Here is a 25,686-nt window from a genome sequence, read left to right as displayed (position 1 = left end):
AATGTTTTCAGCTCTGATTCCCAGGGAATTTGTCAACAGATCTGTAATGGGCAAAAAAAGCAGTAAATAGCGAATTAAACGAACAAGCATTTGTGAGATCATTTTGTGGGTTTCAAGATGGAAGGAGAAGGGTTTTTTTCCTTTATTGAAAACCAGTGTGGCCTCAGATGGAAAAACTCTAACACAAGAGAGGAGATTAAATTTTGTTTCAAATATAATTTGATGTCTTATTTAGGTTTTTTTTCCTGATTGTTGGAAATATGTCTTAATAAGACCAATGAAGCAAAATTAAAATTCATACATTTACAACGTTCCTTCTCTTTCTTTCAGGAAAAATAATTGGAGAAGTGGGAATCTCCATTCTGTAACTATGTCTGGGATTGGGAACAAACGAGGGGCTGCAGAGACTAGCCCATCAGGTCCTCCAGAGAAAAAGGCAGGAGTTGAGGACTCAGAGACCACTGTGGAGACTATTAAGCTTGGTGGCGTTTCCTCAACGGTTTGTATCTCGTGTTGGGTTTTACTCTTTCTGTGGAATGGAATATTTTGATTGTTGTGCTCTCCTTGACTCCCATAGCCACTGGGGTGAATTCTATCCCAAAGCTGGGTGGACTTGGGTCTAACTCTCATGGAAATGATAAACTTGTTGCTAGGATAGGATGTGGATGATTAATTATGAGTCCTTATCTCTTTTTCCTTTCATATTAATTTTCTTTATGAATTTTTATAGGAAGGAGGATATTTGAGAAACCTTGTGTGAGAACCCCTTTGCTGTAGTGTGAGATGTTATGAATTGGATTTTGATATATAGATGCCTAGTGTTTTCCAGATATTTTGGAATTCAGTAGCAAAGGATGGTGGTCCAAAAAATGTGGAGGCCGTCAGGATGCCTACTGCTGACTTACCACCTCAGACATGCATTGAAATGAATAGTTGTTCTTCCCAAACCTAGATCAACATTGTAATCACTATACCATGTTGGCTGTATTTCAGGAAGAACTGGACATTCGCACACTCCAGACTAAGAACCGAAAGCTGGCAGAGATGTTGGACCAACGGCAAGCTATTGAAGATGAGCTGCGAGAGCATATAGAGAAGCTGGAAAAGCGTCAAGCCACGGATGACGCGTCGTTACTGATCATCAACCGCTACTGGAGCCAGGTCTGTTGCATTTCTTTCTCCTACTGGTCCCATCCCTTCAATTTTGCCTGGCGAACTTTCTTATAAATGAAACATACCCTCTTTTCAGTTTGATGAGAACATTCGCATCATTTTAAAACGCTATGACTTGGACCAAGGCCTTGGGGATCTCCTGTCAGAGCGAAAAGCATTGGTGGTACCCGAACCGGAGCCTGATTCGGACAGCAACCAAGAACGCAAAGAAGAGAGGGATCGAGGTAAAGTATTTGATACAGGGTGGTGGATGTTTTACAGATGCTTACGATCTCGTGGTAGTATGAAATAATTTCATCTTTTCGATCCAGATTGCATCTAGTGGTAATTACTTTCTTGCGCTATCGTAATTTAGGAGAAATATTTGAGCCTGCATTCTCCTTTCTGGCTACACTGGCTAGTAGCACTAGTGAGGAAATGGAATCCCAACTACAGGAGCGTTTTGAGTCTTCCCGCCGTGCAGTCACGCAGATTGTGACAATGTATGATAAACTTCAGGAGAGAGTGGATGTGCTGTCCCAGAAGCTGAACAGTGGAGGTATGGCATTTTCCAGAACTTAGGGATATACTGTATTACATTTTCAAAACATTTGTATTTAGAGAACCTTTTCAGGAAAAAATGGGCTAATCTGTAGCTGGTCCATTGACTTTACTGCCAATTTGTCAAATAAATAATGATTTGTAGTACTTGGTTCTTTTGAAATTACGCTAAAAATAGATATTTGTCTGGAACTGCAACTTCAGATCAGGAGAGTTGCCAGAATAGGGAAGATTGTGCCTTGCAGTAAACTGGAATTGTCAGATAAAATGAATTTTGCATACATGATAAACTAAATCAAGGGCACGTTTTTGATCCTTCTCATATTACTAGATTTCCAAGTCCCATCACTCCTGGCTATTGCCCATCTTGTCTGAAGATGATCAATCCAACAAGATGTTTTTGATCTCCTTGAGTCCACTATATTATTGGAACTGGGAATTGAAAGGCCAGGCTCTGGTGATTTGCCACTTGTCCTCCAAATTAAACGATGTGTCTGTTTCCAATAGTGGCGAATATCTGTAGCTTGGGTGTAGGATGAGGCTGAAGGTTCGTTCTCCGAGCTCGTGGGTTAAGTTCTGAACGTTTTGTTACCAGGCTAGGTAACATCTTCAGCGGAGTTTAGGGGATCTATTGTGTCTATTCTCACATGCTTAGGTCCAAACTACTTGCAGGTTAACCTGCTCTATATCCAGTCTGCACTGTTCCTGTCATGCACGTGGCACTATTTGGTTCAGTTGCTTTCTAAATTTGATCCATCTTTGTATTGCTGAATTAAATATTGTGTTTTCTGGGTTAGCTGAACTCCTAAGTAAACCAGTGGAAAAACATTCATTTTGGTTGCTTTCTGTAGATAGCACCAAACATCAATATTCCAACTTATTCATGGTAGACTTTTGCTGGTTGAGGTTTGAATCTACAATGGTTATTTATATATTTTATAATTTGTAGTTATATTACATTTGATGTATTGTACTTTAGTTCTGTGCAATAGTGGAGAGTTCACTACAATGCTATTTATACCATTGTAAATATATTTAGAAATATCTGTAAAAGTGAAAAGAGAAACAAAAAGGAAAAGCAATCAAATGCTATAGGAAAGAGAAATCCTAAAATCTTCTGATGTAGCATAGATGGCCACTCAGAATCAAAACATACATTAGAGAGTCATGGTGGCGCAATGGTTAGAAGGCAGTAGTGCAAGCTAATTCTGCCGACTGCCAGCAGTTCAGTCCTAATTAGCTCAAGGTTGACTCAGTCTTACAGTATTTCTGAGGTTGGTAAAATGAGAAGCCAGATTGTTGGGGGCAATATGCTGACTCTGTAAACCGCTTAGAGAGGACTGTAACTGTTACGAAACGGTATCTCAGTTTTAAGTGCTATTGCTATACATTCCTTCATTAGATCTATTTTTGGACAAGCGGTTATTTCCAAATTTTATTGTCGGAATTACTCCCAAATTTCAACGGTAAAAACTATGAAGAACGCTGTCATCTTGTTTGTTTTACTTTTTTTTTTTAGTTACCCAGTTTTTTGAAACAATACTCTAAAATTATGCAAGGTTAGAATTGTTCCCATCATTCTGAAGTCTGTTCTTAAAATCTATAAGGCTAGAAACTTGCTTTAAAAAAATAAAAACAATTTGAGTTTCTATGAAAAATATAACAAATCACTGTGTCTTGTTTATTTCTATTTTTTAAAGAAAATATTTAGAGGCCTGATAGCTGCAATATAATAGTGTTCTTTATTCCCTCCCCCCCCCCCCCCCCCGGTCATCTTCAGATGTATCTCTAATGGAAGAGGCTGTTCAGGAGCTGAATTCCTTTCTAGCAAATGAGAACAGAAGGCTGCAGGAACTGGCTGATTTGCTTCAGGAGAAACATCGCTCTATGTCTCACGAGGTACAAGGAAAGGTTCCAGGAAGCCATGTAGCAGAAATGATGGGGCCAGGAAAATTGTGGCCTGAATTTTAGGGGGCAAAGGAAAAGACCTTAAAGAGAAGGATGTTAATTAAGCTGCTGAATCTTACTTGTATATTATTTGATTGGCCTTGTAACCTACGCGGTGTAAAATTTGAGGTCTCCTAGGAGAGGAATCACTGGAGAAGAGCCTAATGCTGGGAAAGATTGAGGGCAAGAGAAGAAGGGGACGACAGAGAATGAGGTGGCTGGATGGAGTCACTGAAGCAGCAGGCGTGAGCTTAAATGGACTCCAGAAGAGGGTAGAGGACAGGAAGGCCTGGAGGAACGTTGTCCATAGGGTCGCGATGGGTCGGACACGACTTCGCAACTAACAACAACAACAAGGAGAGGAATAGCTTGGTGATGTTCAAGGGAAGGGGGCAAACTATTAAGCTGTGCAACGTAAAAGCAGAGTGTGAAGCAGAAAACAGGAAAAAACAAGGAAGCAAAGCTCTCCTAAGTGCCAGCCAATTATTAGGTGAATAGTATACATTTGTCTGTGTCACACCACTAATAAAGCTGAAACAATACCGAGTGCAGTTCGTTGTTGCGAATCCTTTGGGTACAGTGGGTCTTTTCTCATTCATTAGCTACCATGAGAAGCGCAAATAACATAATTTGCCCTTAATTTTAAATTTATTTTTATTCTAACACTCCGAGACTCTAGAATTCACCAACGCACCAAGTTAAATAAATACTCTGCTACTCGGAGCTTCTTATGTTGATTGCGGGTAAGAATAGGCTTTTGGAGGTTACTAGAAGTGGGGGCGGATGGCTGCACTCAGATATTCTGTTTGTTCAGATATTATTGGGAAAACAGCAACAGTTTTTCCTCATAAATGTTTATGCTAGGAGCACGAGATGTAAAATTCTGGCTTCTCATCCCTACCAAGTTATAGTTTCACCTTTGGCACTTGATATCCTTCTCAACTTACCCTCAAATAATTGACAATCTCAGCCACTCACTTTGGTGGTAAGGTTTCACACCTACTGCTCCCCGATTAGTTCTTTAGGCAAAAGCTACTTAATATAATCTCCCCATTACAGTTGTCAACGTCAATGGTTGCGGTAGGCTTTTTTGAAATGCTTGGGTCCTAGATGGAGAATATGGATGCAGTAATACAGGGAGGTGAATTAAAATGTGAACCATCAAGCTAGTTTTAGACTGAAGTGCAGTATATTGTGGTTAGGGTTGCATTGTCTCTAAAAGATCGGAGCTTAGGTAGTTCTGTACCTTGCATTAGTCTTGGAGGACAGAGGCTATAAGTACTCTAGCTAAGAAAAAGAGATTCTGGCCACAGAATTCACTTCCTGCCTTGTATATTGCCGCATGGACAATAGGGGGAAGCTTCTGGACAGCATTTGGAAATGAAAGCAAAGTCAAAATACAGTACTCCTCTCTGTAGTGTGCTAACTGTTTACTGTATGTCATTTGTTCTCTGAACTGCACTGGTTTCTTTTTTGTTTCTTGATGTTTAAGATGTTGGTTCTTGGGGTCAGCATTCCTCACTTTTAATGATCATTTTAGTCTGGTGCTGTTTAATCCTAGGTAAAGGTAAAGGTTCCCCCGCACATGCGTGCTAGTCGTTTCCAGCTCTAGGGGCCGGTGCTCATCTCCATTTCAAAGCCGAAGAGCCAGTGCTTGTCCGAGGACGTCTCCGTGGTCATGTGGCCGGCATGACTAGACGCCAAAGGCGCACGGAACGCTGTTACCTTCCCACCGTAGTGGTCCCTATTTTTTTACTTGCATTTTTACGTGCTTTCGAACTGCTAGGTTGGCTGAAGCTGGGACGAGTAACAGGCGCTCACTCTGTTACGCGGCACTCGGGATTCGACCCACCAAACTGCCTATCTTCTGATCGACAAGCTCAGTGTCCTAACCCACTGAACCACCACGTCCCCTGCCGTTTAATCCTACTCACTAACAATTAAGTTTGGTTACTTTCAGTTTTCTCTCTCTGTCTTGCTTTCAGCTATAAATGTGCTTTAAATATTTTTTAAGATTCAGTTAAAAAACTGTGAGTCTGTCAAAGCAATGCCTTCTTTTGTAAGGGTGAAGCATGACATACCTTTCTTAAACAAGAAATTAGTACATGAGAAACCTGCCCTCTCCGTTTTAAGTCTGCCTGTCGTTTAATTCATTGTTCTCCTGTTGTATTAGGACAATCCCATAATTATTAGTCAGCATGAACATTTGCTTTAGAAAAGGCATTCTGTAACTCTGGCATTTTAAAACTGAAATGATTCTCATGCTGGGAAAGTCGTTTTTAGAGCTGCGTTCAACACTCTGGCACAGAAACAAGTCATTCATAGGATGCATATAGTGTGTGGGTTGGGGAATTTGCAGTGAAATCCTGAACGGGATAGGCTGTTGGTGCATTGGAAGGGAGGGGCAAGGAGGGAAATTTCATTAGTAGCCCCTGAAAATTCCCTTGTTTGCAAGCATGTGGCACCCTTGGTGAAGGTATACGAGTAAAATTCGAGACTTGTGTGTAGTCACTCAGAGTAAACACAGGAACCTCATTTTAACTTCTGTCCCTTCTAATTTCTTTGCCTCAGTTTTCTAAATTACAAGGGAAAGTAGAGACAGCAGAGTCTCGTGTATCTGTGCTAGAGACTACAATTGATGACTTGCAGTGGGATACGGACAAAATTCGCAGACGAGAACAGAGGCTGAACAGGCACCTGGCAGATGTTCTGGAAAGAGTAAGTGGCAGTCCCAGATTAAACAATAGGAACATATCATATATTTCTTGGCAAATGTGAAAATGTGATCATCAACTTGGACTTTCTTTCCTACCTAGATAGGCATTTTGCATTTCAGTGAAGGTCTCTGAAGCTGCACAGTGATTGTGAAGCACAGCAGGGTTTTTTAAAATGAGAATTGGAAACCCCAAGTGGATGAAATTAGAGAAAGTAAAATGTAAAAAAAATGTGAATATACCGCCTTTCAGGGGGAAAAAATGGCTTCCTACTTTAAATTTCCTCTTGGAAAATTGTTCTTGAAAGTGAGTGGAAACTCCTTTTGGACAGATGATGAGGGCTGCTCACTTATGAAGAGGTTTCTAATAGCTTGTGGTAGCGCTTTGAATAGCTTCCTGCCTTTCCCTGAAAGAAAGAAAATTGTATTATTATAATAAATAAATATGCTCTTCTAAAAGCAATGTGCTCGGTTACTCAGGTTTGAATAACATTTTGGAATTTGGCTTGCTTTCACACTTCATTTGAAATTGTTTTGAGTCAGAGTAAAGTCTTTAATTTGGTTTTTTTTCTTCATGAACCACAGCTAAATATTTCTGTAATCCACTTTTTTTTTGCATCATCTAGACACATCTCCACGAGGGGCACTTTATTTAATGATGGCAGTGAGGATCAGCCCTTAACTCCAACTGGAAAAGTTTTCATTTTGCACGTTAGGCAGCTTTGTGAATAGTGCCCTGTTAATAACTGCTGTGAAATATTTGTGTTTTTAAATTGTAAACCTTTCAGGTAAACTCAAAAGGATACAAGGTATATGGAGCAGGTAGCAGTCTCTATGGAGGTACAATCACAATCAACTCTCGAAAGGTAACTTTCAAGGTTCATTTGCAGGTTATTTAAAAAAATAGAGGCACTGTGGCATGGGGGAACAGAGTGCGAGCTTAAAGCAGAGGATGTTATAAATGGGTGGTCCTGGTGTTCTTTCATTTTGCAGTTTGAGGAGATGAATGCAGAGCTTGAAGAAAACAAGGAGCTTGCCCAAAACCGTTTGAGTGAACTAGAAAAATTGCGCCAGGATCTTGAGGAGGTAACAACTCAGAACGACAAGCTAAAGGTAGGAATGGGGCATGTGCTTCCCAAAAATCTGCAAGCTGAGTTAAACTTGTAAGCGTGGTTCACTCACCCACCAGAAAGGCTTTCATCTTGGGGTCCATTTAATAGTCAGAATTAGCAGCAGTTTTTCCAAGTGTGTCTTCTGAATGGACGAAGGGATTTATGTGAGAGGAAATCTATGCAGCACTTGGAGGACACCACCAGAAGTTTAGGTCATTGGCTTTTGGTCAGAGTCCTAACCCCAAACCTTTATACCGGCTGCTGCTTATTCATAAGTATAGTAGTAGTCAGTCTGGATGAATGGACGAGACAGACCAATCCGAGAACTGAAAGCAGCTCTCTCCAGGAAGAGACTTTCAGCTTTGGCTCAGTAGATCACTGCCGATGGGAATATCTCTTGGGATCCAAAGGTGGCCCCTTCTAACCACAGCAACTCACATAAAGGGCAGATCGTTGTGTTTGTACAGTGAATATATTTATTAATAACATTTGTATAGCTACCCTTCTTAAAACCAAATTCTGGGTGGCTGACAAGGAATAAAACAGTGTATATATAAGCAGTCAAAATGTCTACATCACATGCTTTAAAAAAAAAGTATTGCAAGAGTGTATAACTCCACATTTTCTACTTGCTGTATTGATTTTAGTATGTTAGCTTCATTGGAATTGATGCAATGCTGCCCCCCTCTGGGCTAACAAAGCAAGCTGGAAATAATAGCAACATACTTTGTCTTTATTATCTTAAATGTTACTCTGATATTTATTCCAAAATAGAAACAGATTGCTAATGACAAGATTATTACATACATTATTTAATATATATTTTCTTCATACAGCTGAAAGCCAGATATTTAAGGTTTGAAGCACTCTTCCATCTAGTCTCCGACACTCCACCCCCGCCACAATTTGCTTAGCTTTAACTAGATGACTGTTGAATTGTCCATATTCTCATAGTGTCCATCTGCATAGTTCTTTTTATAGGATGCCCAAAATATACATGAGTAATGTTGTATATATGGTATCATATATATGCGGTGTGTTTTGATTTTACTGGGGAAAATAAAAATACAGTCGTAAGATATTAAGATCATTCCATTGCCTTAGAGAACTTAATAAATGTCTCTTGAAATTAGGGACATGTTGTGATACATATTTTATTGCAAGGAATATACAGTAGGAATAACACTGATTATCGATCAGTTGAAAATGTCTTGAAATTATCCTTGTTGCAATGATATAATTGCAACATTTAATAGGTGACATCACTCATATGCTATAAAATAAAATCAGGTCTCAGTAAAAATCAAGCATTCAGGGCCATGTTGCAGGTGGGGGAGTGGCAGTGTTGAACACTTGTTGCTCCTGGGGTAAGTACACTGCTCAAAAAAATAAAGGGAACACAAGATAAGACATCCTACTATTAAATACAGTACATTGTGTTGTTTAAGTGTTCCTTTTATTTTTTTTTTGAGCAGTATATATTGGTGTGTCTTTGAGGTGTCAGGGTTTCAGCAATGCCATCAAACCGCCCTGAGTCCTCAGGGAGAAGGGCGGTATAGAAATATTATTAAATTAAAAATTAAATTAAATTAAATTAAACTGATAAATGACTGGTTCCAGTGTATTTTGTTTGTAGGCAATGATCAGTTGAAGAAACAAACCTAAAGGGTGCATCCTTAATATTGACCAGTGTTCCTCAGCCTTGGCAGCCTGAAGATGCCTGGACTTCAAATTTCAGACTTCTCCAGCCAACATGCTGGCTGGGGAATTCTGGGAGTCACACATTGCGAAGACTGAGAATCTGCGATATAGATATATAGACAGAATTGTGAACCAAGGCTATAAATTCCTTGCAAACACACAGCTTGCTTTTTTTCTGAGTTTTTCCACGGTATAGATGTTAACAACAACAATAATAATATAAAGTTGGAAGGGACCTTGGAGGTCATCTAGTCGAACCCTATACCATTTCAGACAAATGGCTGTCTAGTCTCTTCTTAAAACCTCCAGTGTTGCAGCATTCACCGCTTCTGGAGGCAGGTTGTTCCTCTGGTTAATTGTTCTAACAGTCCGGAAGTTTCTTCTTAGTTTCTATCAAATAGATTAATAATATAAATCTCTCCAGACTAAAAAAAACCACGATTTTGATTGTACCCTAAACTTCTAGTTTTAATACATTGCATCAAAATATCCAGTGATATATCTCGTGGTTGAATTGAATACAAGTGTCTGAACTTCAGTTCAAGAAGTTCTCCTGCTGTTCTTTTAGCTTCTCTGTTTATTTTGCCTTCAAGACACTAGTAAAATGGTTTGGAAATCATGTTGCACCTTCTTTATTATGCCACATATAAAGTTTGCTACAAAATATTCAGGCTGTTGTTTATATCTCATCAGAGTAATACATAAATGTTTACTACATCTATTTGCTTTAATTTAAGAATTATGACTCGTTTCAGATTATATTGCCAGATTTCATGGTTTAGTGTTCTCTTTTTTTTAATGGCCATTTGGGATTTTGCGTAAAAGCATGACATCAGTTTTATTTTATTTTATTTTATTAAACGACCATGGGAAGAATTTGTAGAAAAGCTAGGCTTGGTTCCAAGGATTGTCCTTGTTGTTACGAATGAAAGGGTAATGCCTAAGCCTAACTTTCAGGTTGCTTTCTTTGTGTGTTTTGTGGACTGCATTTCTGTTGCCTTTATTTCTGTCAAGTATAAGTGAATCACTTCTGTTCTCTTTCATGGGCCCAACCAGGTGGATCTCAGGCGAGCAGTGGAAGAGGTAGTGAAGGAAACTCCAGAATACCGTTGCATGCAGTCCCAGTTCTCTGTATTATACAATGAGAGCCTCCAGTTAAAATCACAGCTGGATGAAGCCCGCACTCTGCTACACGGTACCCGAAGTACTCACCAGCGCCAGGTGGAACTGATTGAGGTAATGGCCTTCTCCCTTTGTGTCTCCTACTTTGTCCTGAAAATATAAGAAAACGAGTGTTGTGTCTTTTGCAGCTTTGCTCACTCCAAATGCTTTGGACAGTAGCTCCTACTGATCCCAGCTACGTGATATGTGGCTCTTGCTAGCCTGGAACATTTCAGGGTGAAAACGGTTTTTGCAACACAAACTTTAAAGCCTGTGTGTCATCATCAGGATAATCAGGTGGAGATTGCAAAGACAAAAGCTATTCGTAGATAAATAAGCAAGTAACTCTTCTGGCCAAATCCCTCAGAAAGGGTTTAGAATTAAAAAAAAAAGTGCAGACAGAAACGGATGATACCATATTTAGATGTCAAAAAGACAGTTTCAGACAAACTGTTACGGGAATACTCATTATGGTTCTAGAACAGGGGCCTTCAAACTTGGCCCTTTTACGACTTGTGGACTTCGACTCCCAGAATTCCTCAGCCAGGCACGCTGGCTGAGGAATTCTGGGAGTCGAAGTCCACAAGTCGTAAAAGGGCCAAGCTTGAAGACCCCCTGTTCTAAAAAGTATACCTACAGCCTTTCTTCATCATGGCAGCAGCAATGCAGTAACTATCATTTTGTCTTCCAGCGGGATGAAGTCAGTTTACACAAGAAATTACGAACCGAGGTTATTCAGCTGGAAGACACTCTTGCCCAGGTTCGCAAGGAATATGAGATGTTGCGGATTGAATTTGAACAGACTCTTGCAGCTAACGAACAAGCAGGTACTTCATACCAGGTCTTTCCTAGAAACCCTACTTTGTTGATTTTGCAAAGCCAGCTGCACAAATAATCTTTTCAACACTGCATAACTTCACCAGTGACATAGCTCTTTGTAGTGTAACATTAAAGGGCCATTAGTTTTAAAATTTAGATGAACTTTTAAACAAGCCCCAAGCATGATGGGAGACAAATCTAATGGATAGGTGGATGGATGGATGGATGTAAGTCATGAGGATTCTGCTTCTCCAGTACAATATTTTTGATCTATTAGCATGGGGCTTTTTAAGGGCACTTTCTGTGTGTTCTTTCAATATTTTTTTTATTCAACCATAGGTCCTTTTGTAATTGGATTGCTAGAATCACAGGAACCAAAGCCCTTTATAAGCACCATTTTGAAGGATGGCTGCTACTTGATCATCTCCAAAGTTCTTGTGATTAATATGAAACCCCGACGCTGTCTTTGTGTGCAGCATTGCTGGCACTGGAAATGATCAGAGGCCCAAGAGGGTCTTTTGGCCATTGAGAGGTGACATTTCATTTGTTTTGAAAGCTTGTATTAGTCCTCCCTAATATAAATCATCATTTTGTTACAATTAGTCTAGGAATTAGTCTATTTGAGGAAGGGTTATTCATGGCAAAGTTGAGGAGAGGTTGATATAATGCATCTGTTGTGTGTGTGTGTGTGTGTTGTAGGCCCCATCAATCGAGAGATGCGCCACCTCATCAGCAGTCTCCAAAATCACAATCATCAGTTAAAAGGGGAGGTGCTAAGATATAAGAGGAAGCTGAGGGAGGCTCAGTCTGACTTGAGCAAGGTAAGGGAGATGGGAAAATAAAGATTGTCTCAAAAAAAAAAAACACCAACGGAAGCAAAAAAGATGTGTGCGTTAATTCAGGTTTGAAGAGCGTGTGGGATAGTGTTTGCATGACCAGCTGTGCTTTTTTCCCCCCCTCAAGACAGTGCTTTATCATTTTATAAATACTCCTATTAGAAATGTTTTTTAAACTACTGCCCAAATAGTTTTAGTTTCTTTAAATGATCCATTCTGGCTATTTTTACAGAAAAGTACAGTAAATGAAATGTTGGGGGAAAAAGAAAAGCACGTTGTCTGCAGAAAACGCGGCCATCTGGATAACAGATCATTCGGGAGGTTCTCTTTCTGTTCCAGAGCACGTGAATCTGAATGTTCCAGTGATGGTCTGGTAGCGACCAGAATACCACAAAACACAGCCTGTTTCAGAAAATTTCATTTCTCAAGGTGGTTGGCCCCACCTCCAGGATGCATTATACTATAGTATCTCAGAATTCCCGTAATATTCCATCCTTAAGTTCCAAATTGTTTTATTAGTTTATTAAAATATAAAATACAAAATTTTTTTAATGAAAATAGTGGGGGGAAAAAGGGGAAAAGGAAAGAATAGCGTTGCCTTCCTACCCTTTTTAGCATAGTAGATTAAAATAATAATATACAGTCACAGCTTTTTTTACTTTTGTATAATGATACCTACTAGTCCTTTCTATAACAACAAATAACAAATCTATCTAATCAGCAAAACCCAAATTCAAAAAGTTTTCACTTTTTTCCCCCCACCCCCAGGCACAAAGTCGAGAAGCGGTTTCCAGAGTTAGCCGTATTCTTTGTTTAGGTCAGTCCATTTAGCCGTCTCGGTGCTAATTGCATTCGTTTATTCCAGCCAGCCATCTACTGTGGGAATTAAAAGTTATCTTTTCTGTTTTTGCGTACAGAGCGTTCTTGCTGCTATCAATAAGATTCCATCTTTAGAGCAGAATATTTGCTTGTATCGACTACACAGGGCATGAAGAAGGATAATAATAATAATAATAATAATAATAATAATAATAATAATAATAATAATAATAATAATAATAATAATAATAATAATAATTTTATTTGTATACCGCCCTTCTCCCGAAGGACTCAGGGCGGTGAACAGGGCAATACATGTTAAAAGACAAGAATACAAAAATTAAAAGAGATTAAACAAGATGCCCAAAAACTATAACAATAAGTTAAAATACATAAAAAGCAATAAAACCCAAACCCATCACCCATCAGGCAAAGCAATAAAAACCAATAAAACCCAATAAAACCCAAACCCATCACCCATCAGGCCAGGCTGGCTTGTTCAATATACAACGATCTATCTATTTTCCCATTTGGGTGAACAGGGAAACCCCACGTTTGAAACTGCTTTGGTGTGTTTTGGCCTAACCCTGTAAAAGGAAGGTAGAGGAACAAGTTTTTTTTTTTAAGACCCATATCAGAAGTATCCCTAATGTATTGTTCTTCTGCTGCAGACTCGTTCTCGCAGCGGCAGTGCTCTCCTGCATTCCCAGTCCAGCACTGAAGACCCCAAGGAGGAGCCCCCGGAGATCAAACAGGAAGCCGAGGATCATCCTCCTCATGCTGCCGCTTCCAAGGGACCCTCCGAGGATGCCTTGGAAACTAAAGCGAAGCGAGATGAAGAAGAGCGGGAGAGAGAAAGGCGAGAAAAGGAGCGGGAACGGGAGAAAGAGAAGGAAAAAGAGAAAGAAAAGGAAAAAGAGAAAGAAAGGGAAAGGGAAAAGCAGAAGCAAAAGGAGTCAGAGAAGGAGCGAGAATCGACCAAAGAAAAGGACAAAGGGAAACACGATGACGGCAGGAAGAGAGAAGCTGAATTGGTCAAGCAATTGAAATCGGATCTTAAGTAAGTTGATCTGCTTTTTTTTTTTTTTTTTTTGCTTGGGGAACTGTACTGTAATAGCCGAAGATAATTTTGTTATGTTGTGGTCCTTGTGTGACATTTCTGTGTCACCCACTGTGGAGCAGTGGGCTAATACCTCCTTAAGTAACACCAGCTGCCTGCAATTAGTGCAGGTTCGCGTCCCACCAGGCTCAAGGTTGACTCAGCCTTCCATCCTTCCGAGGTAGGTAAACTGAGGACCCAGATTGTTGGGGGCAATTAAGCTGACTTTGTAATAATGCCGCTTGGGGGTGTGTGTGAAAGCCCTAATAAGCAGGCATATACATAGAACGAAGGCTACTGCTAAGCTTGTAAGCCGCCCTGAGTCTTCGGAGAAGGGCGGGATATAAATGGAATTAAAATAAAAATAAAATAAAATAAATAAAAGGGACGGGGATTAAAGTTGGGTCCTAGATCTTGAAAAGTGTTTTAACGGTGGGTGAAACTTTACAGGTACTATCGGTTTACAAAGGAGATCCCTGGATTTGCGAAAGCCACCTGGGATTGCTTTAGGCTGCCTGCGCCTAAAGTGAAGCGATGAAGCATCTGTGTGAGAAGCTCCCAGCGTTCAGGACCAATCAATAGCCTTTCAGCTATATAAGCTTGTAATTTCTCGGCCATTTTGCAAAGGGATGATGATAAAACAAATAACCGTCACATTTCCACAGCCAGTGTTTTTTCAGGTTTTCTCCTATGAGGCACATAGCGTTTTTGCAAATTTTCTCTTAGCAAGTTGCAGCCTCCAGTTGCGACTCTGTCTAGGGTTCGAGATCATTTATTGATTTGTTCCATCGCACTTATAGAACAAAACAAATAGCCTTTTTTTCTTTTTTGTCCCCAACATCAGCCCTGGGGGCAGTAAGCCCCTAACTTAATGGAAAGCGTGAGCTAGATTGTGGTTTGCGACTAGACTGCTATACTATTTTACCCTTACAAATTCTGTTTTATTTTACAATGTTCTCAGGAAGGCACAAGAGAGCCAGAAAGAAATGAAGTTATTGTTAGATATGTACCGCTCTGCTCCCAAAGAGCAGAGAGACAAGGTTCAACTGATGGCTGCTGAAAAGAAGGCTAAAGCTGAGGTAATCACGTTTGATGTGGTCCAAAATACATTGGACTATTGATTTTTTTTTTAAGCGTCATAAAGCAGTCTGGAAACTTGGGAGTCAATTTAGAAGTGATCTCCATTGAATGTCTACTGCCTGTCCTTTAATAGTCTATATTTCAAGCATTGAGATTCTGCTTGTTAGCTGGAAATGTACACAGTTTGGCTTACAAATCCATTAAGAAAAAAAGAATCCTTGTTTTTTCCTTGCAGTCTAAAAAGACGTGGAACAAAGAAAAAAACAAGAACCAAAGAGAACAGGAAAACAGGAAGATTTGGGAATTGTACTTTAGCGACGTACTGATCTTATAATGAATGTAAAAGAACGTGCCACAAGTCACTATCTTTTTGTGTCACAAACTGGAGTGGAATAAATTCTGGTTTTTTTTCCCCATTTAAACCAGTGATATGGTTCCTCTTCCTCTCTCTTCAAGTGCTACAGTTCAGTGGGTTGATGCTGAGTCCTCTTTTTTAATGAAATTTTGTAAGGTGGCATTCTGTCTAGTGCTAATTAGCAGGTCTGTCAAAGCTGCTTTTTACATCCTCCAAGTAATCATGAACAAATCTTAGGATTCTTTGAGCTCTCCTCCTCCTTTATTATTTGCATATTCATTTTCTGTCCCTCCCCCCCATTTTTTTTAAAAACAAAACAAAACAAAACTCTTTTCTCCTGGACAATTCTGTTTGTATAGTTGGAAGAGTTAAGGCAAAGACTGAAGGAATTGGAGGATAAGGAGAAGAAAGAGAGCAAAAAGATGGCTGATGAGGACGCTCTCCGAAAGATCCGGGCTGTGGAAGAACAGATAGAATACTTGCAGAAGAAATTAGCCATGGCAAAACAGGTAAGAGGTGGTAATGAGATGGTTGAGAGGCAAGTAGAGCAGGTGGTGTTATTCCTCAAGGATCTAAATCTTTTGATTTAGTCTTGATGACTAGAGAAGAGGTGATTGGACTGTAGAATGTCGATATTTTTCTGTCTTCTTACTACCCACCCCCACGAACTATCCACGTCCAAATGGAGTCATCTACTTAGCTAGGGAAATGCATATTTGTGGTAAATGATACGTATTAGAAAGGCAGAATCCAGGATATACTACATTAGACAGTTTAAATTAATACTTTGGTTTAAATTATATGCCAGTAACTAAAAAGAAAATCTAGAAGATCCCAATAGTTTATTTATTTTTTCATCACAAACAGATGATGCCACAGTGATGACATCCTTATGGTCAGGGGTAGGCAACCTCGGCTCTTTTATGACTCATGGACTTCAACTCCCAGAATTCCTGAGTCAGCTGACTCAGGAATTCTGGGAGTTGAAGTCCATGAGTCATAAAAGAGCCGAGGTTGCCTACCCCTGCTTATGGTGATGCCATTATGCAAATGCTGCTGTTACATAGTTTGAGTCCTGATGTCTGAAGTAAATACATAGATTGCAATATAAAAATAGTCCTCTTTTAGTGAGCGCCTCGTGCAGCAACCCTTTCCGCTGGCGAAGGTGATGAAAACATAACTTGGCAGCCAGCCCTTGCCTTGGCAACCTTCGCAAGGTCTGCAAAGCAAAGAAGAGCTGAAGTAAGATTGTAAGCCCGGTTGCGGTTTCACCCGGCAACTGCTTTGCTTAATGACCGAGTTGCCGGTCCCAGTTGTGGTTATTAAATAGGCGCTACCTGTATTTGCTTGCCTGACGACATCACTCAAAAGTCGTCATTTATATCCCCTCCGGTCGAGTGCCCACACGTTCACTTACTTGTAGCACAGTATCCAGGAAACGTGGAAACCGTCTCCCGTCTCCTTCTCAAATTGCAGGAGGAAGAAGCCTTGTTATCTGAAATGGATGTCACAGGCCAGGCCTTTGAGGACATGCAAGAGCAAAACATCCGCCTGATGCAGCAGCTGAGGGAAAAAGATGACGCCAACTTCAAGCTCATGTCGGAACGCATCAAGTCTAACCAGATCCACAAGCTTTTAAAAGAGGAAAAAGAGGAGCTGGCAGACCAGGTTCTTACCCTGAAGACCCAGGCAAGTGGGGACAGTGAGAAGAGGAGTGAACTAGGATCCCCAAAGTATGCCTTCTCTGACGCAACCCATAAGTGTCGTCAGTGAGAGACTGTAACTTAAAACTGGGTGTTGTGCACAACTTTACTGCAATTTTCTTTTTGAGCACTTTGGCAGTAATCGGGTATCTTTTTACACAAGGGTAGACAACCTGTATAGGGACGCGGTGGTTCAGTGGGTTAGGATGCTGAGCTTGTCGATCAGGTGGTTGGCAGTTTGGCGGGTCGAATCCCGAGTGCCGCGTAGCAGAGTGAGCGCCTGTTACTCATCCCAGCTTCTGCCAACCTAGCAGTTCGAAAGCACGTAAAAATGCAAGTAGAAAAATAGGGACCACTACGGTGGGAAGGTAACAGCGTTCCGTGCGCCTTTGGCATTCAGTCATGCCGGCCACATGACCACGGAGACGTCCTCGGACAAGCGCTGGCTCTTTGGCTTTGAAATGGGGATGAGCACCGGCCCCTAGAGTCAGAAACGATTAGCACGCATGTGCGGGGGAGCCTTTACCTTTACCTTAGACAACCTGTAAGTACGAGTGACTGCAGTCCCATTTGCAGACCCCCACCCCCACCCCCTCATGTCAAGCTGCCAATATTTTGTGACAAATGTTTGGTTTTTAGGGACACTGTTTTTTGTTTCGCAGACAACAAAACACCTCCCCAAATAGATGAATTAAGCCTCCAATACCCTGAATGCAACTATTCTGAGTAGTCACTCAAAAAGGAGCTACAGGTTTCAACCCTGCTCATCCAGCAATATCCCTGCATTAATGACCTGCCCCTTATATGCCTCAGAAGCCATTTTTAAAGGGATGTGGGTGTGTTCAATTCATCAGAAAATGACCTTTAACTATTTTGAAGCAATAATAGATTTTTGATCCAGGCATGGTCCTTGCGGAGGAATGCTATGGAGAATCAGAAAGAAACTTCATTATTTACAGGGAAGCAGGATATAGGGTGGATTTGGGGGAACAGTTTGATAAGTGCAAACATGAAAGTCATATCAGGGGAAATTGGGGGCAGTGCTTTCTTAATACCATAAAGAATATTGAATTATATGATTTGGGTCATAGACATGAAAATCTAAATTAGCTATTTGAAAAAGTTCTTGTGTTTTGGAGACATAATTTTCGTAGTTGGCTTATTGTTTTGTCCCAAATGTATGTGGTAGACTAAAGCTTAAATAAATATTTTAAGCATATGTTTTTGACATCATTGGAATGCAGAACATGGTGTTAAGTGTAGAGGTTGATTTCTGGAGCATCTTTTAATTTGTAGCCCTGCTTAGAAGTACGTGCGCTACGACTGCTTGACATTTCAGAATTCACTAAAGGGAAGATTTCTGTTGGCTGCACATACCATATTTTTCCGTCTATAATACGCACCCTTGTATAAGACACTCTGGCATGTGAGTTTCTCCGTGCCAATCAGCTGTTCGGCAGAGCGCCGAACCGCTGAACCGGCAAATCCAGAAGTTCGGCCAGCTGACAATCTTGCCCCCTCCCCCCGCCCGTTGGTGGCAAGCCCACAGGGGCTTGACACCTGCACCAGGTGGCATGGCAACCCACATAGGCATGCCCTGGTCTGCGGAGGTTACCATTGTTTTTCCATGTGTAAGACGCACCTGATTTTTGAACAGGGTGTTTGCAGGAAAAAAAAGTGTCTTATAAGTGGAAAAATACGGTAGTTTCTCGTTCTATAATGGGCAGAAAAGCCTAATCCCCATTATAAAACAAGCAGAGCAGTACAGTTGACCTAAGGGTTCCAATCCTAAAGATGAGCAAATACAGAATCCTAAGTGGAATGCTTTCCTCTTCCTTGTTTTTCCCTCTTGAAGGTGGATGCCCAGCTGCAAGTTGTGCGGAAGTTGGAGGAGAAAGAGCATCTGCTGCAAAGCAACATTGGCACTGGAGAAAAGGAGCTGGGCCTTCGAAGCCAGGCCCTGGAGATGAACAAGCGTAAAGTGAGTGGATGGATATATATATATCCATTACGCTCTGCCAGGTTTTTCCCCCGCGTAGAACTAAAGGTGTAGGAGCAACGTTTCGACGGAATCCCATCCGTCATCATCAGGCTTGTGGCTTCAGCTTGGGAGAAGCATGTGGTAGTGGCTGTTTGTTCCTCTTTTTTAAACTGCCAGAGGGGGTGTGTTCTGTGGGTGGAGGTGTGCTCTGATTGGGTGGGGGATTAAGTGTGTTCTGATTGGGTGGGAGTGTGTGTGTGTGTGTGTGTGTGTGTGTGTGTGTATATATATATATATATATATATATATATATATATATATATATATATATATATATATATATATATATATAAAATCAAGCTTTCGTTGGCTAACTGCCAAGGTCGTCAGGATGGAAACGCTGGGGTGGGGAGATCGCGTTTATACTGTTGGTGTCTGCACTCTGCTCATGGAGCGCATCACCGGTCTGTTTGTATTGAGGTCTGACGTATTTCTTTGAGTTTTTGGGGGATGTAGTTGTCTCTGAGTATCTGTTGTTAAAAATGAATTGCTGATAGTTCCATGTGTTGTAGCCATAGCTACAATATATATATATATATATATATATAGATAAAGGGTATGACTAACTGATGAGAACATAAAAAGTTCGAAATGATCATCTTAGCCTCCCAAATTCTTTATTAGCAATTTGAATAATTTGCACAAATAATGAGCTGTCATAGTTGACTATATCCTGTGGATAAGCCCTGAGCCGGGCCAAAACAGGAATGAAAGAGTTAATTAGCAAGGTCCATTCAAAAAGCCTTGACAAATACATATATATATATATATATATATATATATATATATATATATATATATATATATATATATATATATATATATATATATATATATATATATATATATATATATATATATATATGTTCCTCACTTAGCGACCCTAATTGTGTTTGGAATTTCGGTTGTTAAGCACAGTAGTCGTTGGGCGAAGCAGCATATAAGGACATCACTCAATGGGCACAGTTCTAGTAGTACTGATTTTGTCACCAGGCGAGGACCTCGCACTTCTGCCCTGTACTAACTGCCCACTCCATCCTGCTGCTTCTTTCCCAGCTGGCAGAGGTTCCACATTTCAGTTTCTCCCATCACAACATGTGCGCTTCAATTATCTGCCAACTGTATCCCCCCCCCTTTCTCCCTCCCCTCCCAATCTCTGCCATTTTGGCCATCCTGTATTCTGTTGCTGCCATCTAAATTATTGTCCCAGCTAACCTTTCTCCTGTTGCTGTCAAAGTGCGCCTAGTGTCAACAAAGGGCCAGCAGGAGTCGGTGGAGTGCACGGAGGTAAGGGGCGTCAGGAGCGGCGGGTTGCAGGGTGGTAAAAAGGCAGACCTGGGATGGGGATTGGAGATGGGAATTGAAGTGCAAGCTGAAGTTGTAAACGTGAGTGGACTGGCAAGTGCCTGTTGATCATGTGACTCTGGGTGTGTGTGTGCTGTGATGACTGCAATTTCATGGGCTGGTCATGACTGTTATTTGTTCAACACTGTTGCAACTTTGAATGGTCACTGAACATTGATCATCAAGCTATCTATAAATCTATTTATGAAATATATGAGTGAGTGGAATGGACTGACAGCTGCAAACGTCTCTATTTTACAAACAAATAGGTTCCCTAGAAGGCAGAGGAAATTTGATTTGAAAGCCTGAGAGACTTAGGTTGGTCCACCCAAATGAAAAACAGCTATTCCAATTGTGTGAGTCCTGTCGAATGTGTCTCTCCATAGGGAGAGATAGCTAGATCAGATAAATCTCCTTCCTAAGGAAATGCTGAGAAATCACAAATGATTCTGTAATTAGGAGGAAAAAAAAGCAGCGCTTTAAAGTGATTTCACGGACAAAAAGAAGCAAGTGTGTGGGGCAAAAGTGAAAAAAACTTCAAAAAATATATATTAATCGAGTGGTCTGAGGTAAATAATTAGAATGTTTGAAGGTTTCCAGCAAAAACGAGGTCGTGAGGATATATGAAAAGCAGAATGAGCTTGAAGCGGGTTGAATATCGTAAGAGAGGTTAATAATACTGTTTTGAGGGTTTGCTATTTTGGTTAGTGCATTAGCACTGGTTGTTAATACACATGCAGAAAAGAACAGGAATGCAACTTGTAAGTTTGTGTCAACCAAAGTTCTGCGTCTTCGATCCTTAGATAATAATGAACTGCAGGTCCCATTGGCTGGACATCTACGGCTGCCCTAATTTGTAAATCAGCAACTAGTTGAGGATTTGAGTGAATGCCTAGACCAGGGGTAGGCAACCTCGGCTCTTTTATGACTCATGGACTTCAACTCCCAGAATAGCTGACTCAGGAATTCTGGGAGTTGAAGTCCATGAGTCATAAAAGAGCCGAGGTTGCCTACCCCTGACCAAGAATTCTGTATCTCTTCTCTCTGTCCGTTTCTGGACAACACATTAACACTTTAGTCCCATTATAAAAAAAAAACTTTTGACAGAGATAGCAGTCGCTGAGACAAAAGTGTTAAACAGTCCTATTTAACCAGTGCAGAAAAGGAACCTTTTTTCCGAAGTTACTTTTAATTTTCTTTCCCCCTGGACTTCAGTCTAATCATCCAGCACTGAATTTTCAAAAGCAGGGGAGTGTAGAATCTCTGAGGCCTACAGAGAACACCGGAAGATAGGAACGATGTGGGGACTATAGATCCCACAGGAATTTTTCCCTGTCAGGGTTTCCATTTCTGTATGGTAAACCTTAGGGGAATTTATTTCCTCATTCTACCCTCTCTCCTTATCATTAGAATGCCAAGGCAGCTTGTAAAAAGGTAAAATAAATAAATAAATAAATCAGTTTCAAATGCAAAAAACAAAAAACAAAAGCAGAGGTCATCCTAATAATTAAAGCAGGAGCAAAGCATTGGGCAGTGTTTTTTTTTTTTTAAAAAAAAAGCCTAGGAAACTAGGCAAAGGCATTTACACCGAGATGAAAACAAGGTAAGTGGCAGGTTGTCTTCTTGGCCAGAGCTTTCCATAAAGGTTGCCTGACTGGCTTTTGGCATAGGATAGGGCAGGGATAGGCAACCTCGGCTCTTTTATGAGTCATGGACTTCAACTCCCAGAATACCTGAGTCAGCATGCTGACTCAGGAATTCTGGGAGTTGAAGTCCATGACTCATAAAAGAGCCAAGGTTGCCTATCCCTGGGATAGGGAGATGGGACCTAGAATGTATTTGTCTATATTTTGGGCTCATTCGTCTCCCCCATCATTCTCCCGGTTCCCCTCTCTTTAACTTTCCTAACACATTCCATTTAATCCTATTCCATTCCCCTCCACCCGGTCCCCGGAGTTTCAGCAATATTTCCATGTTTATCTGCAGAACAAAGGGGTAGAAAGGATTGGGGACCTTCAAACCAAAGAAACAGACACGCCCACATGTTCCGCAGAGTGAAATTTGAGAAAGTAATCAACTTTGTTTTTGCAGTCAGAACCAAAGAAATCAACTTTGTTTTTGCAGGCCCCTCGGTTGCCTCATTTTCTTTTGATGTTGCTGCTGCTGCACGTGTAAATCTAATCTTCAAGCAGAACAGAAGGCTACCGGCCTTCGAAATAGATGTTTTGTCCTAGCCCAGGGGTAGGCAACCTTGGCTCTTTTATGACTTGTGGACTTCAACTCCCAGAATTCTTGAGCCAGCCATGCTGAGGGAAAACAAGAGAGGTTTTCAAGCTGAGCCATGCTGGCTCAGGAATTCTGGGAGTTGAAGTCCACGAGTCATAAAAGAGCCAAGGTTGCCTACCCCTGGCCTAGGCCAAGGAGGCCCTGTTGTTTACCCTACAATAGTCACTACTCATCCTCCCTCCCTTCTTTCTGTCTTTCTCCAGAAAAAACAACAACATATATTCGCCAAGCAACAAGATGGAGCTTCTGACTTAACCTTTGGAGTGCTGCCATCTGTTGTGTAAATTTCAATAAGTGGAATGGGGAAACATTACGGGTTTTTTTTCAGGCTATGGATGCTGCTCAGCTAGCTGATGACCTTCGGGCCCAATTGGAGCTGGCGCAGAAGAAATTGCATGACTTCCAGGATGAGATTGTGGAGAATAGTGTAACAAAGGAAAAAGACATGTTCAACTTCAAACGAGCCCAGGTAACTGGCATGCAGTCCTTTGCTTGGCCAGCTCTCTCTCACGAGCTGCCTTTATTTCCAGTTTCTTTCATTCAGATTATATGGCTGCCTCTTGTTTTCTGACAGCGTTTTGGCCTCTCTAATTTGATAAGTTGGTCACTGTTATATGGCTCACTTGAAGTTGTTTCCACTATTGCATTTGTTAGTAGCCAATACTGGCGCTGAATACCTAAGTTGGAACTCCTACACTTCACATATCAGTTTTAATTCATTATTTGAGTTCCAATAGAGTTCTACAAGGCGCTAGTAATGGAAGGACAACAGCTTTCTCATTTTCTTAACAGCTTAGAAGAGATCCATGATTTTTTCTAATCTCTGTGAAACTCTACAGGGCAGTAAAAGCCAAAATTTTTGACAGATTTTATTTTCATTATAATGGGAACCCGACGTTCTTCTTTGCCATCTGAAAGGCAAGAGAATAACAGGCCTACCTGGCTAATATTTTTCCTATAGGAGGATATTTCACGGCTCCGAAGAAAACTGGAGACAACCAAGAAACCAGACATGATTCCCAACTGTGATGAGATCCTCATGGAGGAGATCAAAGACTATAAGGTAGGTAATGTTGGGGCCTAAAGATTCTTGGATGTGTTGGGTTTGTTTAGTTTTGGAGAAAGATAATTGCCACTCATGTGGAGTTGGGGCTGGCATATTTGGGAAATATACTGTGTAAGCAAACTTTTTAAATTTCCTTTTATGGAAGGAAAGCGCCCTCTGGCCTTTCCAGGAGGAAGAACAAACATTTTTCTCCCTCGTAGGCTAAAAGGGGAGGCTTGTCTGTTGACACCTGCTCCTAAACTCTGCCCTGTTTTTCTCAAAAGGCTCGCTTGACCTGCCCCTGCTGCAACATGCGCAAGAAGGATGCAGTGCTCACCAAATGCTTTCACGTCTTCTGTTTTGAGTGTGTGAAGACTCGCTATGACACTCGGCAGCGCAAATGTCCCAAGTGCAATGCTGCATTTGGAGCCAATGACTTCCATCGGATCTACATTGGTTGATTCCGGATACGTATGGCCCAGAGGATCTCCGCTGTCCACTCCCTAACCTGCCATTCCTCATCAGGCTGGATACTGCTCCTCATTCCCAGCCATTCACCTATTTTGACTTCTTTGTAAAGGAACATCTTGGTTTATTTTTTTCCGAGTATGTGTTCTTTTGTTTTTCTCCTGACTTTTTTTTTAAAAAAAAAAACTACTGCCAATTTCCAAGCCAGTTCTCACTTGTTAAATACACTTTTTTGTGGGGCCCAGATAGTCAATTGGTCCCTGATTCATCAGTGTTGACATCGTTTGGCTTGGAACTAAACCAGGCAGCAACCTTTAAACTGGAAAATTGACTCGGGATAGCTCAGTTGGCTTTCTCACGATTTTTAAGCCAACTGTTGCTCTGTTTTGGATAAAAGAGGAAACTCTTCTTTGCAGTCATCACGCTTCCCAGTTTAATGTCTGCTTGCGTGTGAGGAGTGCTGTGGCCCATAGAAGGCATTCCTACTTCCAAAGAAGGAAGACAGCGATGCACCAATCCTATTCCAAACTGAACTTTAACTCACGTTTTCCGAAAGTTGCCAACAAAGTGCATCTTGGAAGTTGAGGCATTGAGAAGATGGTGGCCTTCACTATATTTCAGTTCTTCATCATATGCATTATCTGTCCCGATAATGCAGAAACACATACTTGGTCTCATCCATAATTTTGGATCCTATTTACACCCTAATGCTGTTTTGAGAAAAGGCGACTTTTTTTTTTGACACATTGCCTGGAGAATTTTTAAACTGTCGGTAAGCACAAATGGTACCCATCGGCAGCATTTGGCCCTTGCTTTCTTGCAGCCAGTCTATTCACAAATGGGAACTGAATCGCATTCAAATGCACAAGTTTCACTTTGAAAGTTTTCTGTGCAGTGAAGGAAGCCGTTCTGGACCACAACAAGGTTTTAGAGACAGCTGTTTCAGAGAAGCCACCTCCACAGAATTATCAAACGGCAGCCCAGGCTTTATTGAATGCTATTTATCTCTTCTTTTGCTATGAAAATGAGATTTTCATAGCCATTTTTTTTTCAATAAATTGCCATGGTTATTTCTTGTTTTTGCTTTGTGGAATTGTTGTTATTAATATTAATTTGCCTCCACTGTTCTTGCTAACAGAGTCTGTGGGCTGATCTAAGATATGGACGTATTGGGATTCTGATATTTGTATATCTGTGTACGTACTATAGCGAAAGAGCTATTATCTAAGATCTAACTAAAGGAAGAGAGCCCAGGACGTTTTTGCACTTTGAATGGAATGGTGGGAAGTGGGAATAGGAAGGTCTGACTTTGGCAGGTAACCCGTTCCCGTTCTGGAGTACGTTAGAAACTGCCCATCTGGCCTGGTCATTGAGAGAAGACCACCTGAAAATTCTCTCCCCTTGTGAGGTCCAAAAGGCAGGAATAAGACAACAGAATGTTTTT

At 40.9% G+C, this 25,686-nt stretch overlaps 1 protein-coding gene across 2 annotated transcripts in view; it reads left to right on the top strand.

The window, feature by feature from the left end:
• The window catches only part of RNF20 (ring finger protein 20), a 27,181-nt gene extending 1,860 nt beyond the window's left edge, over nucleotides 1-25,321 (top strand). Inside the window, exons 2-20 of one of the 2 annotated variants that reach the window (XM_083354517.1) lie at nucleotides 331-499; nucleotides 994-1,161; nucleotides 1,250-1,397; nucleotides 1,529-1,711; nucleotides 3,494-3,612; nucleotides 6,232-6,378; nucleotides 7,162-7,239; nucleotides 7,367-7,486; nucleotides 10,243-10,422; nucleotides 11,039-11,174; nucleotides 11,866-11,987; nucleotides 13,493-13,881; nucleotides 14,882-14,999; nucleotides 15,715-15,864; nucleotides 16,832-17,044; nucleotides 18,914-19,039; nucleotides 23,058-23,198; nucleotides 23,691-23,792; nucleotides 24,059-25,321. In XM_083354517.1, the coding sequence (XP_083210643.1) occupies nucleotides 371-499; nucleotides 994-1,161; nucleotides 1,250-1,397; nucleotides 1,529-1,711; nucleotides 3,494-3,612; nucleotides 6,232-6,378; nucleotides 7,162-7,239; nucleotides 7,367-7,486; nucleotides 10,243-10,422; nucleotides 11,039-11,174; nucleotides 11,866-11,987; nucleotides 13,493-13,881; nucleotides 14,882-14,999; nucleotides 15,715-15,864; nucleotides 16,832-17,044; nucleotides 18,914-19,039; nucleotides 23,058-23,198; nucleotides 23,691-23,792; nucleotides 24,059-24,235 (2,946 nt within the window). In that variant the 5' untranslated portion in view covers nucleotides 331-370 and the 3' untranslated portion in view covers nucleotides 24,236-25,321. The remainder of the gene's footprint in view (nucleotides 1-330; nucleotides 500-993; nucleotides 1,162-1,249; nucleotides 1,398-1,528; nucleotides 1,712-3,493; nucleotides 3,613-6,231; nucleotides 6,379-7,161; nucleotides 7,240-7,366; nucleotides 7,487-10,242; nucleotides 10,423-11,038; nucleotides 11,175-11,865; nucleotides 11,988-13,492; nucleotides 13,882-14,881; nucleotides 15,000-15,714; nucleotides 15,865-16,831; nucleotides 17,045-18,913; nucleotides 19,040-23,057; nucleotides 23,199-23,690; nucleotides 23,793-24,058) is intronic. The other variant, XM_083354518.1, reaches the window with a different exon arrangement.
• Nucleotides 25,322-25,686: the final 365 nt, after the last annotated feature.

Source organism: Vipera ursinii (genome assembly GCF_947247035.1).
Source record: "Vipera ursinii genome assembly, chromosome: 2".
Taxonomy (NCBI): Eukaryota; Metazoa; Chordata; class Lepidosauria; order Squamata; family Viperidae; genus Vipera; species Vipera ursinii.
This window is presented reverse-complemented; position numbering and strand designations above follow the sequence as displayed.